Below are 11,739 nucleotides of genomic sequence, written 5' to 3' on the forward strand. Positions count from 1 at the left end.
GAGTGTACCAAAACAAAAAGATTCTATAGAAAAAGAGTTGTCACTTAATTGCTGACCTCCTCTTGACAAAATAAAAGTCAAAGAGTGATAATAAAAATTTTCCACATGTATTTTTATTTATATTTCATCTGCTCTTTATTAAAAGTTTCTTTGGCCTTTCTGCATTACCATTTTGATAATTTTTAAAACTTTTACAACTAAAAAGGTGCAAAATAATTTTTAAATTTTTACTTATCATTATTTTATATTTTTTTGCTCAATTTATTTACTTTGTAACTTTTTTACTTCATATATTTTCCTCAACTTCTTCCTGTTTAATTATAATTATTATTTTACATTATTTATTTATTAATCTTCCCAGCAATTTCCACAGAATGAATTTTTAAGTTCCTTTTACATAATTTATTATAACATACATATATTTGATACTTCCTTATTAAAGCAGCCATCATGCTTAGCTGCCTTACATTTCATATTGACCTAAAGATAAAAATCTTCTTTTCTTGAAATGTTTTGATTAAAACTTAATTTATTTGTGTTCAGTTTGTTTACAGCTTAACATTTAAAAATTACATAAAGATTTTTTTCCCCTATAACTCTTGAATTTTGCCTTGTTCAGAATATATTTAAGGATAGAAGAGAAACACACTAAAGCATAAAATCAGACAAAGCAATAACCTAGTGTTTAGCACACACTGTAGTCAATATGTAGTAGATGATACACAACTTTGAGGGCAACAAATGCCATCTTCATCAGAAGCAAAGAAATCAGCAATCAAGGGAAACTCATAGTTGTATTTATACCCAAAAGAAATACAGTAAATACAACTATGGCTTTCCCATTGTTGCATATTTCTTTGCTCCTGGTGAAGAGATATCTGCACCTGTTTGCCCTAGGAATCAATAGAGCTTTGACTAAAATTTACAAGTGATTTTTCGTATTCAAGTTGTTGCTTTGCCTATTTTATGAAAATACGTTTACTTTGAATTATCTTAAAAAGCTGGGTATTTAAACTATTTAATACAGGACCTCTCATATTCAGATAAGTGTCATATATATATGTGTGTGTGTGTGTGTTTTATTTTATTTTCGTGGCAACAAATACAAGTGTCTCGTACAGAAATCGTCCATAATTACTGACCCATTAAAATGGTAGGGCCACTAAATCCTACAGTTTAACTTGGTTCACAGTGAATGACTGAGCTGGCTGCACTGAGTTTTCATGCTTTTCTTTTATATATCACGACATATAGAGGCAGTTTGCATCCCTTCAAAAGTGCTCCAAGACATCTCTTAAATTAGATCCCTTCGAATTTCCATCAAAATCTTTAAAACCTACAATTTCAATTTAAGATATTCCTTCTTATTCACTTTTCTGAAAAACAAAATATTAATCACGAAAATGATCACTTAAATAGCTTCCCGAATGATATAGTTTTTAAAAGTGTGTGAAAAAAAATTTAATTACCAGGAATAAACACTTATATTACTTGAAATTTACCAACCTTCTCCTAGAAGCGCAGTAAATATTGATATAAATAAAATTAAGAAACTGTCACTATACATTTTTCAGCAAATGACAATCTTACGCCACAGAGTTGATGATACACAAATTTGAGGGTTTATATTTACGAAACAAACGGGCCGAGGGAAAAAACAAAAAAGAAACGAAACAGAAATACGTTTTTTTTTTTTTTTTTTTTTTTTTTTTTTTTTTTTTTCAGTTTTCTGCATTTCGCTTCACTTCACTCTCGTAGTAAAACGGTGTTAGACATCCGGCTTGGATAGGCTAGGACTTTAGTTAAAAGCTTCGAAATAGGGCACGACGTGCAACTTTGAGATGGAAGAACGCGTCGTTTTTTGCGATCTACTCGACAGAGAAAGAGTCTGGTGTTTCTACATCTTGACGCTCAAGAATGCGATCTTCGTCGTCGTCGTCATAGTCTCGATCATTACAGAGATCGACGCTTCAGAAAATTTTCCGTCAGCTGTGTAGCTGGTTTCTGATTCTAAGGGCTCTAGTCTGGACACCGTCGAGAAGGAAGAACCTGTCGTTTTTTGGGTTCTACTCAACAGACAGTGAGTCTGGTGTCATCGTCTCGATCATTACAGAGATCGACGCGTCAGAGATTTTTCCGTCAGCTATGTAGCTGCCGTTTAACTTTCCGACTGTCGACTCAGGCGAACGCAGTTCGCAAACATCAGGCACCCGCGCGCGTATTTTTACTTCCTCCACAGGAAACGCAACTCGCGACTAAATTTGGCGATTTATCAGGTCTTGGCGAAATTGTGTGGCTAGCGCATGCGCAGAGATGGACAAACTATCGTGATGATATGCCGTATTTACTAGCCTGATACTTGATCGTCGATATTTCGTAATGGCGGCTTATATGTAATTGTGCATGTGTCAAACATAATTACTGAAGCAGCAAACTTCATATGTGATTAGTGGGGGGTATTAAATACAGAAAAATGGCGGTTCATTTTTCAACAGAGTATACTTATGGTGCTTTTTTTTATGGCTTGACTATGGTGTCGAGCTATTGGCAGTTACTAACACTGCATATGGTTAGCGTGGTCGCATTATAATAAAGATATATATTAAGTATATACCGAAACAAAAAATCTCCTTCAGCTGAGCATAAGCTTATATGATATGATAGCAATGTCGGTAGAAGTGCTTTTTTTTCGGCTTATGGAATGCTCATGTCTCAGCACCTGTGTTATTACATCTTTCCTGAACATTTTTTGGATTTAGTAAATCATGATATTTAATAATGATTATATTTGATTGAAAGTGAACAATAAAATAATAACAATTTTTTCCTAATTTAATAATGACTATTCTTAGTTTACCCTATATAGTTCAGTATTAATAACTCTGTAACTATAACATGTATATATTTACCTATTAAATCATTTTGTTAAGATATGTATTGTTTCTTATAAAACATCAAGTGGATGTATAAAATTTAATAATTTATTCATTTTAACAGTTTTTATTTAACTCATTTCATCTTCCTTTGCTTCTTTTGTCTAGTTTGTAACATAGAGTTTTACAGAATTCCGCAAATCGGAACCCGGAAGTGTGTTCTACGTCATCACCGGATATGTACCTTTGATATCTCCGTTGGCAACAAAACTTGGCGAGCATTTGGCGTTATTTTTTTCCCGTAAATTTTTCCGCGAGGTCAAGAATTGGCGCTAATTTAGTTCACGTGTTAATTAGCGAGTGTGAGGTGTGTATTTTTTGCGCCATTTTTCTCGTTTTCCTTCAGCTATTTATCTTCTTTTTTTCTATTAATAATTATTTGTATTTTGTTATATTTATGATTAGTGTTTGATTTTCATTTAATTTATAGTTGCATTTTATTTACAGCATATATAATTATTGATCTGTGTTTCGATTTGTAGTTGTTTGTTTTGCCGATATGCAACCAAAAAAGATGAAATTACTTATAATTGGAGATTCAATGGTTAAATATTTGGATGAATATTTACCGGCGAATCTTCTGAATTATGAAGTAGATTTACATTCGTTTCCTGGTGCAACGATAGAAAGGTTAAGACGTAAGATATCCTTTTTGGACAATCGATACCATTTGATTTTGGTACATGTTGGTACCAACAATTCGAATGACAGTGTTGAAGATATTCTTAAAAAGTACGATTGCCTCTTTAAGGATATTAAACGTTTGAACCCGAATATCAATGTTATCATTTCAGATATCCTACCACGTGGTGAAGATTTTTTCACAACTTTAAATCAGCGAGTAGCAGCTTTGAACCGTTTACAGGTAATTAATAGAAAGATTGTAGAAATTAATTCTCAACTTGAAAAGTACTGCCAAAATCGAGAAGCGTTTTTTTATTTGCAGGTCGTCTCATCATTTTGGAGCTAAGTTATTGGCTAGGGATGGATTACATCTAAACCGTCTGGGGAACAAGAAACTTGCGGCAGTTTTCCTGGATAATATCAAGATTGTTTTGACTTCAAAGCCAGTTTCTACAAAGGTAAGTCCTTTTGTATTGCCTTGTGTTTCATTTACTACATTGGATTTTCCACCTCTGAGTGATTCTTTTGTTTCTGCAAGCCCTTCTTATCCTCTCTATTCAACTGTTTTAAAGCATGGTTGTGCTGTAGATGCTACTAAGAAGGCTAATTCTGATTTGAGAAATGCTGCTAAAGTTGCTTCTAGCTCTCGGCTGAAGAGGGTTGCTATTTCTGGTGCTGGATCTCGTTTTAAATGTGTTGTCCATGGTGGTGACTCTCATTCGAAGAATGCTGTTAACCACACAGATGGTTTTAGTTTGCATCTGCAAAATGATACCACCCCTGGCTCACATCCGAAAAACGTTGCCAACCTAGATGCTAGCTCTCGGTCTCTTTGCATTGCTGGCCATGGTGGTGGATCTCGCCGAAGGAACGCTTCTGTCCATAGAACTGGTTCTGGTTTGCATGTAAGGAATGGGACTAAACCTAGATGTCATCCTAGAAATGTTGCCATATGTAGTGTTGGTTCTCATTTTAAGTATGTCAATGGTTTTAGTTCACGTCCAAGGAATGCTGCCGTCCCTCGTTCTGGTTCTGATTTGCGTCCAAGGAACGTTGCTACCCCAGGCCTAAGTCCTGAGAATGTTGTCATTCCCGGTGTTGGCTGTCATTCTAGACTTGTTGGTGTCCGTGATACTGGCTGTCATCCGAAGAATGCTGCTTCTGGTTTGCATTCAAGGAATAACGTCACTCCCAGAATGGAAGAATAGAAATGATATCCTTGCTGATGTTGACTCCTCCAGGCGTGTTGCAGTCCATGGTTCTGGCCGTTTTCTGAGGAGCAGTGCTAGTTCCACTGTTAATTCTTCTACGAACACTACTGTCCCAATTGCTAGTTTTCAGAAGAAACCAATTCGTGCTTTTGGTGATGGTTTGTGTCCAAGGAGGGATTTGACTGTTAGTGGCAGTTTGCATCTGAAGAATGCTGCTTCAGCTGTTTTGCGCCTAAGAAGTGTAATGGCCTACATGGGATCATCACTAAAGAATGCAGGGGGATGTTTCCATAACCGGCACTTGGCGAAATTGCGGATTTGTTTACATCGGAAGTGAGCGTACGTGCGCCAGAATATGGTAACCCTGATAATTGTTGCAACCCACACAGGGAATTTTCCTGGGGACACGTTATTAACCGGACCTCTTCTCGCTCCTCCCACTAAATGGCACCCTCTCATTGGTTATAATGAATGTCAATCACGCATGACGTTCAGATGAAGAGTTTTGTCTCCGGGTTACTAGAAGAAGAACTTTATGTTTGTCATAGTAATGAAGAGCAACTGAAATATCGCCAATTTGTCGTGATTTGGGGATCTTCACGCATTTTCTTTGTTCTTTACTGAAATTTTTTGTTCTTTGTTGTTCGTATGCAGACAGAAATTTTCCATAAGCTAATCACTAATTTTAACGCTTGAACATATTAAACGCTATTTTATAAGGAGAAGCATTTACAGTATACTCTGAAATATTTCTTAATCACTTAATACTATAACAATAATTCGTATCACTGAAATAATTTTTCAGTATTTCCTGAATTAAGTTTTTATCAGGATCATCAAATGTCTTTCGATATGAAGCATGGTTTATTAATCTTTGAACAAATGTAGTTTCAAAATATTAGTCCTAATTTTATTTTCTATCATCTCATAGTTAGATTGTTCTTTTATAATTTTGAACTTACGTTATCTTTTCTCAAATAAAATTCGTAAATTGTGAATGATCAGAATAGCTATTACTCTACACCGATTTCAGCAGGTTTTTATAACACAAAACAAGTATAATAATAAATGTTTAATAATTTTAATTTATCTTAATTTAATTTGATCCTGTTTTTATATTGTAACAGATATGCAACAACAAAATATCCTTGATTCAACTTACTTATGTAAACTTGTCATTGTGATATGTAAATTATACTTTATAATTGAGATTTTCATCAAATTTCTATGCACTTCATACAATTAGTTAATAATAAGTAAATGGTGTATCATGTTGTATATGGTTAAACCTTGTAAAAAATTAAGAAATCATATTGCATGGTTTCAAATTATAAATAAACTGTTTAAATATCCTTTAATTAGCAAATTAAAATGGTTTGGATAAATTTCTGTTACTTTTATATTGGATAAGTACGAGGGCCATCCAGGAAGTAGATTACGTTTCCGTCTGTGTCCGCTAGGGGCGGGGCTAGCGCGGCCATCTTGGGGTCAGAGCGTTGCGCAGCTCAGTCTGCATCTAGCCGTGCTAGTGAGAGGTTCGTGCTGTGCTCCGTTCAGATACTGACGGTTTGAAATGTCTGCGTTAATTGAAAATCCCGCGAGCTGCGAGGTGCGCTCAGTAATAAGGTTTCTGACTGCAAAAAACTGTAAACCGATAGAAATCTATCGGCAGCTTCGTAAAGTGTATGGGGACAACATTATCACTGAAGGTGGAGTGCGTCAGTGGGTCATAAGATTTCAAAATGGCCGAACCAATGTTCACGACGAAGATCGAAGTGGGAGACCCAGCATAGTGACCGCCGAACTTCTCGAAAAAGTCGATGCTAAAGTCCGTGAAAATCGAAATTTCACAATAACGGAACTTTCTTTGAGTTTTCCACAAATTTCGCGAAGTTTGTTGCACGAAATCATCAGCGAAAAGCTTGGTTACCACAAGTTTTGTGCAAGATGGATTCCAAAAATCTTGACAGAGGACCACAAAAATCAGCGAATGGCTGCAGCGTTGAACTTTTTGGACGCTTACCATAAGGATGGTGACTCTTTACTCGATCGCATCGTTACTGGTGACGAAACATGGGTGAAACATGTGAACTGTGAAACGAAATTGCAATCAATGCAGTGGGGGCACACAAGTTCTCCCCAAAAACCCAAGAAATGCATGCAAACAATGTCGGCAAGGAAGATGATGGCGACTGTTTTTTGGGACAGAAAAGGTGTAATTTTGGTGGACTTCCTGGAAAGAGGCACTACAATAAACTCTCAAAGGTATTGCCAAACTCTCCAAAAACTCAGAAGAGCAATTCAAAACAAGCGCAGAGGAATGTTGAGCTCTAAGATCTTGTTGATTCACGACAACGCCCGGCCCCACACGGCAAATGTCACTCGTAAAGTTCTTGAATCTTTTAAGTGGGAGTTGTTTCCTCATCCGCCGTACAGTCCCGACCTGGCACCGAGCGACTTCCACCTATTCCCAGCAATGAAGAAGTGGCTGGCTATGCAGCGTTTTGATGACGACGCACAGCTGCAAGAAGAGGTAACGAAGTGGTTGAAGGCGTAGGCGGCCGAATTTTTCGACGAAGGAATTTCCAAGCTCGTACATCGCTACGATAAATGCCTTAATTTGTATGGTGACTATGTAGAAAAGTAGTATTTGAGTGTGGCTTTCATCTGTATATAATAAAATTTATTTCCTATACTTTGTTTATTTTTTTATTCCAAAACGTAATCTACTTTCTGGATAGCCCTCGTAATTATCGTTTCTTTTAGAATTTTCTGTTCAAAAGCTCATTTTAATAATTAAACATATGTTTGATTTGGATCCCATCAGTGGCCAAGCAGTAAAGTTACTGAATACTAATAGTTTGACCTGAGTTGGATTCCAATCGAAAGGGTTGGCTACATGAGCATTTTTGCAAATTTCCAATGTGTAACTTGGATACCAACCAGTTTCCTCTAGAAAGTCCTCCACAAAAGCACTCCTCCCTTTTGACAAATAGCACTCACATGCTTTGCTGAAGAATTTTCTGTTGAATAGCTAGTTTCATTTATAAAGCAAACTGAGCTATGTTTGATTTGAGATTAATTAAAAAATGAAAGGCAACTAAAAGCTAAGTATCATTGATTTTAATTTTTTGCTTCAAGTTAAACAGCAAAATACAACTGATAAGTTAATATAGTATAGAAACTAATATATAATGATCATACTGGATATTTTCTGGGCACTTGATATAAGAAATACAAAAATAAACTGTTTATTGACTCCATAAAAATAAACAGATTTAAAGATTTTATTCCAGTTATTGAAAAATTAGTATATATATTGATTAAATCTGTGCAAATTAAAGATTAAAACTTTAACGTGCAACTGATTTAATAGCAGAGTAGGTAACACTGATTTCTTGAATTTATGGGTTCCTGTGCTAGGAGAAAATGCTGACATCCTTAGCTATTTATAATTCATTCTAAGGAAGCATTAGATCTCTATATAGTTAATTTTCTTTTTAAAAAATGTACATTTAAGATGGTAAATAATGATTTAATGTTTGTACTGGGTTACTAGAACTTGTATTTTAAGGTTATTTTAGTAATGAAGATCAACTCAAATATTACCAGTTTGTCCTGATAGTTTGTCTTTGTAGATGTATTCTGTTCCTTTCAAAATGTTTGTTGATCACTTACTTGTAAGATAGTTAAAAAGTATTTTCTCCTGTCCTTCCACATGTCTTCATGGTGTAATTGAAAACAGACTCGATACATATTCGAGAGTTCCAGGGTTCCTGTGAGAACACTGCATATTTTTCACACCTTCTGCTTCAAAATAATCTAATGACGTCACATAGTACTTAATTGTTCAAAAGCTAGTCAATAATTTTAATGCTTTTACCATTTTGTAGGGAGAAACATTTATATTATAATGTGAAATATTTTTATAATCACTTTAAATTATTGAAAAATTAGTAATTATATTTGTTATTTAATAGCTGATTTTATAACAGAATTGTTAGTGCTATGGTTTCGTTAATTTTGGTTACATTTCCAGCTGAGGAGATGCTGATGTCCTTAATTATTTATAATTCATTCTAAAAAAGCATTAGATCTGTGTACAATCAAGTTTCTTATTCAAAAATGTACATTAAAATGCTAAATAATGATTTAATGTTTCTGAGTTAAATTATAAAAATAATCCAATTTCTTTGTGATGATCTTGCATTTCATTATTAGCTTAAAATGTATTATGACATGGATATGTATTAGTTTACTACTCACACATTTAAAAATTAAATACCTTAAAACTTCCAAAGACTGATATAATTAAAAGTTCAAGATAGTGTGGTATCTTGATATTGTGCTTACATCAAAATTTTAACTAAGCTTTACACATTTGAGCAATATAATCACAAATTAGATAACTGACCTAAATTTCTGTAACATAGCATTTAATGATTATGAAAAAGCACACAATGACTTAACTATCTAAAGGTAAAAATTACTTTATGGCTGGTATTCTATTTAGGATCCAGAAAAACCACAAAACCACCTTTACGGCTAGCCCATTTCTAATGATTTCAATGTGCTTTGAACTATTGTGTGGATGGAGAACCCCAACATACTGATTTTTTTTACTCAAAAGACTTCTCCTTATCTAAGCAATTAAAATTTTTCTAGAAGACATATTTCATACATAAAATATCAGTAAATGAAACATTTAAGTTTTTTTTTATATTAGATTTACCTAAAACATTTTAATAAACACTATATATTATACTTAGGTTCAAGTCATAGAATATCTAAATATTAATTCTGATTATTGACTTAGTCCCACACGTAGCTGAGTAGTTAAGACTGCTGAATGCTGGAAGTGTGATCATAGGTGAAAGTACTGGCTGTATGATTTTTCCTATGTGTAACGTAAATGTGAGCCATTTTTCCTTAGGGTAGGCAGATAGCCCTCATATTCTTTGCTGTATTCAAATATCCTAATATAAACTTTTATTAATTTTTTCCATTTAGTGAATATGGCAGAGATAGTTATACTTCTTATGTATTACAGTGCAAGGATAAATTGTTGTTAATAAAAATAAACAAATAAGTTTCATCTTTACCCTCCCCCCTGTGTGTGTGTGTGTGCATGCATAAAATTTTGATTTTTCCATCTAAATTTGTTTTTGCGTTTAATTATTAAACTTGAAATGTCAGTTTAATGCCGCATATGTAACCAAGTGCATTTTTATCCAACCACAACTTTTTTTTTTTAACTGCAGTGTGTGTACAAAACTTATTTCATTTTACTTTAGATTCACTAGAATTTTTATTCGATACTGCCATTTTACCTCTGCAAGATGATTGTTTTCAGAGATAATCAAATCTTGAGCTTATGAGAAAACAAATCACTCGCGGTAGTTCTAAATTTTTTTTAGCTTAAGAAGCAATGTAATAAAAAACATGAGCATTTCTTAATCTTTTTCTTGAATCTTCATTGGGCTACATTTTGTTATTCTATTGAAGTATTTATCATCCTTGCTGCATAATACAGTCAAAAATCGTTAATCCGGACTCGTCGGGACTTCGGCGATTCCGGATTATAGATCATCAGTTTAAATCTGCTAAGATGGCATGCAGAAATTATAAAATTAAAAATATGAAACCGTAATTTATGAAATAAAGAGCAATTATGATCTAAAGCGTACAAAAAGAAAAAGCCAAATATTTATTTGTTTATTTTATTAAACATTTCTTTCAATGTAAGTTGTTTAATTTGCTTCGTTTCATGTGATAATACTTTCTCTTTAATTCTATTAAACAGACATAATTTCTTGTTTAGTTACAAAGTTCCGCTGTTCAAGTCCTACAATTGCTGTGTCGAGAATACCGACTAATTTGTCAATCGAAATTTTTTCGTTTTCAATGACCTCTGAGTCACTTTCTTCACTATCGGAAGCGAATTATAATGACTAGGAACTTGATTTAAATCATATCAAAGACCGAGTACATCGAGATGAAATACTGCATTTAGTAAAGAATTATAAGCCAAATAAAATAAAAACATGTGCTCTGAAGATAAGGATAGTGCTGACAGATCAACTTCCAATTCATTGCGCGCCGTGTCGTTTCCCTTCCCCCGCAGAGCAGCGTGAAATTGATAAACATATTTCGGAATGATTAGATAATCAAAGGATATGTCTTTATCCATTTTTTGCAGCAATTCCACTTTCTGTTTAATGGACTTCGAAACATACTTTGTAGATCCTTTACATATTAGTAAATATATATCGGAAATTCTATTTGACATAATCGGAAGTTCAAGCTTACTTTTATAAAATTGCTCTAACAGTGTGCAAAAAATCATAAGCCGGATCCAATTCGAAGATTAAAGAACAACGCAATCTGCAACATTAACTGAAATAGATAATTAGATAATTTTAGCTTATACCGTCCTTTATACATTAAACGCGCATGCGAAAACATATTATGCGCATGCGCACATGTATATTCGCAGCCGTAAAGGTCTTACGCGCACGCGTAAACGCCACGCATGCGCAGAAAGTTTTTAGCTTTGAGGTCCGGATTATGGGTGTCCGAATTAACGACTTTTGACTGTAATTGCCAGTTTTCAGAAGTTATAATTCAGTGTAATGTAATATTTATTTTATCTTTCACATTAAAACTTCAAAAATAATGAGCATCCTTTTTTATATCTTTCTTTAATTTTGATTTTTATAATAATTAAGAGATAGAATTCTTCAAAGGAATATAACTGCAATTTGTTTTAAAATTTATTAAGTTCTTTAAAGAAGGCAATACAAGAACATGTCATATATGCATAAGAATTTTGGTCCTTGTTCAGTAGCAAGAGGTTTAAAAAAGGAAGAGAACGTTCTGACTGGCTTCCCAATGTAATCTATATATCTTCAAGATTTTGCCATCAAGTAACTTCCTGAATTCTAAAAATTATGTTACCTGTACTTTACCAG

General features: G+C 33.9%; 2 protein-coding genes across 5 annotated transcripts in view; one reads left to right on the top strand and one right to left on the bottom strand.

Annotated features, from left to right (window-relative positions):
• LOC118184639 (calcium load-activated calcium channel) overlaps window positions 1-1,704 on the bottom strand; it is a 50,562-nt gene extending 48,858 nt beyond the window's left edge. The window contains exon 1 of one of the 4 annotated variants that reach the window (XM_085820967.1): window positions 1,507-1,704. In XM_085820967.1, coding sequence (XP_085677093.1) covers window positions 1,507-1,567 — 61 coding nt within the window. In that variant the 5' untranslated portion in view covers window positions 1,568-1,704. Of the gene's footprint in view, window positions 1-1,142; window positions 1,165-1,469 lie in introns of those variants that run through there. The other 3 variants (XM_085820971.1, XM_085820970.1, XM_085820969.1) reach the window with 3 other exon arrangements.
• A 1,571-nt stretch (window positions 1,705-3,275) lies between these two features.
• On the top strand, window positions 3,276-4,304 carry LOC146996557 (platelet-activating factor acetylhydrolase IB subunit alpha2-like). Its single transcript, XM_085819788.1, has 2 exons — window positions 3,276-3,798; window positions 3,880-4,304. The coding sequence occupies exons 1-2, from the start codon at window positions 3,433-3,435 to the stop codon at window positions 3,901-3,903; spliced, it is 390 nt and encodes a 129-aa protein (XP_085675914.1). The 5' UTR covers window positions 3,276-3,432; the 3' UTR covers window positions 3,904-4,304.
• Window positions 4,305-11,739: the final 7,435 nt, after the last annotated feature.

Source organism: Stegodyphus dumicola, chromosome 7 (assembly GCF_044657685.1).
Source record: "Stegodyphus dumicola isolate Sdum_Otavi_A_Nest chromosome 7, ASM4465768v1".
NCBI lineage: Eukaryota > Metazoa > Arthropoda > Arachnida > Araneae > Eresidae > Stegodyphus > Stegodyphus dumicola.

Coding starts and splice junctions, on each gene's coding strand:
- LOC146996557 (XM_085819788.1), top strand. CDS start 3,433: ATGCAACCAAAAAAGATGAAATTACTTATAATTGGAGATTCAATGGTT. Junction 3,799..3,879: donor CAGCTTTGAACCGTTTACAG/GTAATTAATAGA, acceptor TTTTATTTGCAG/GTCGTCTCATCATTTTGGAG.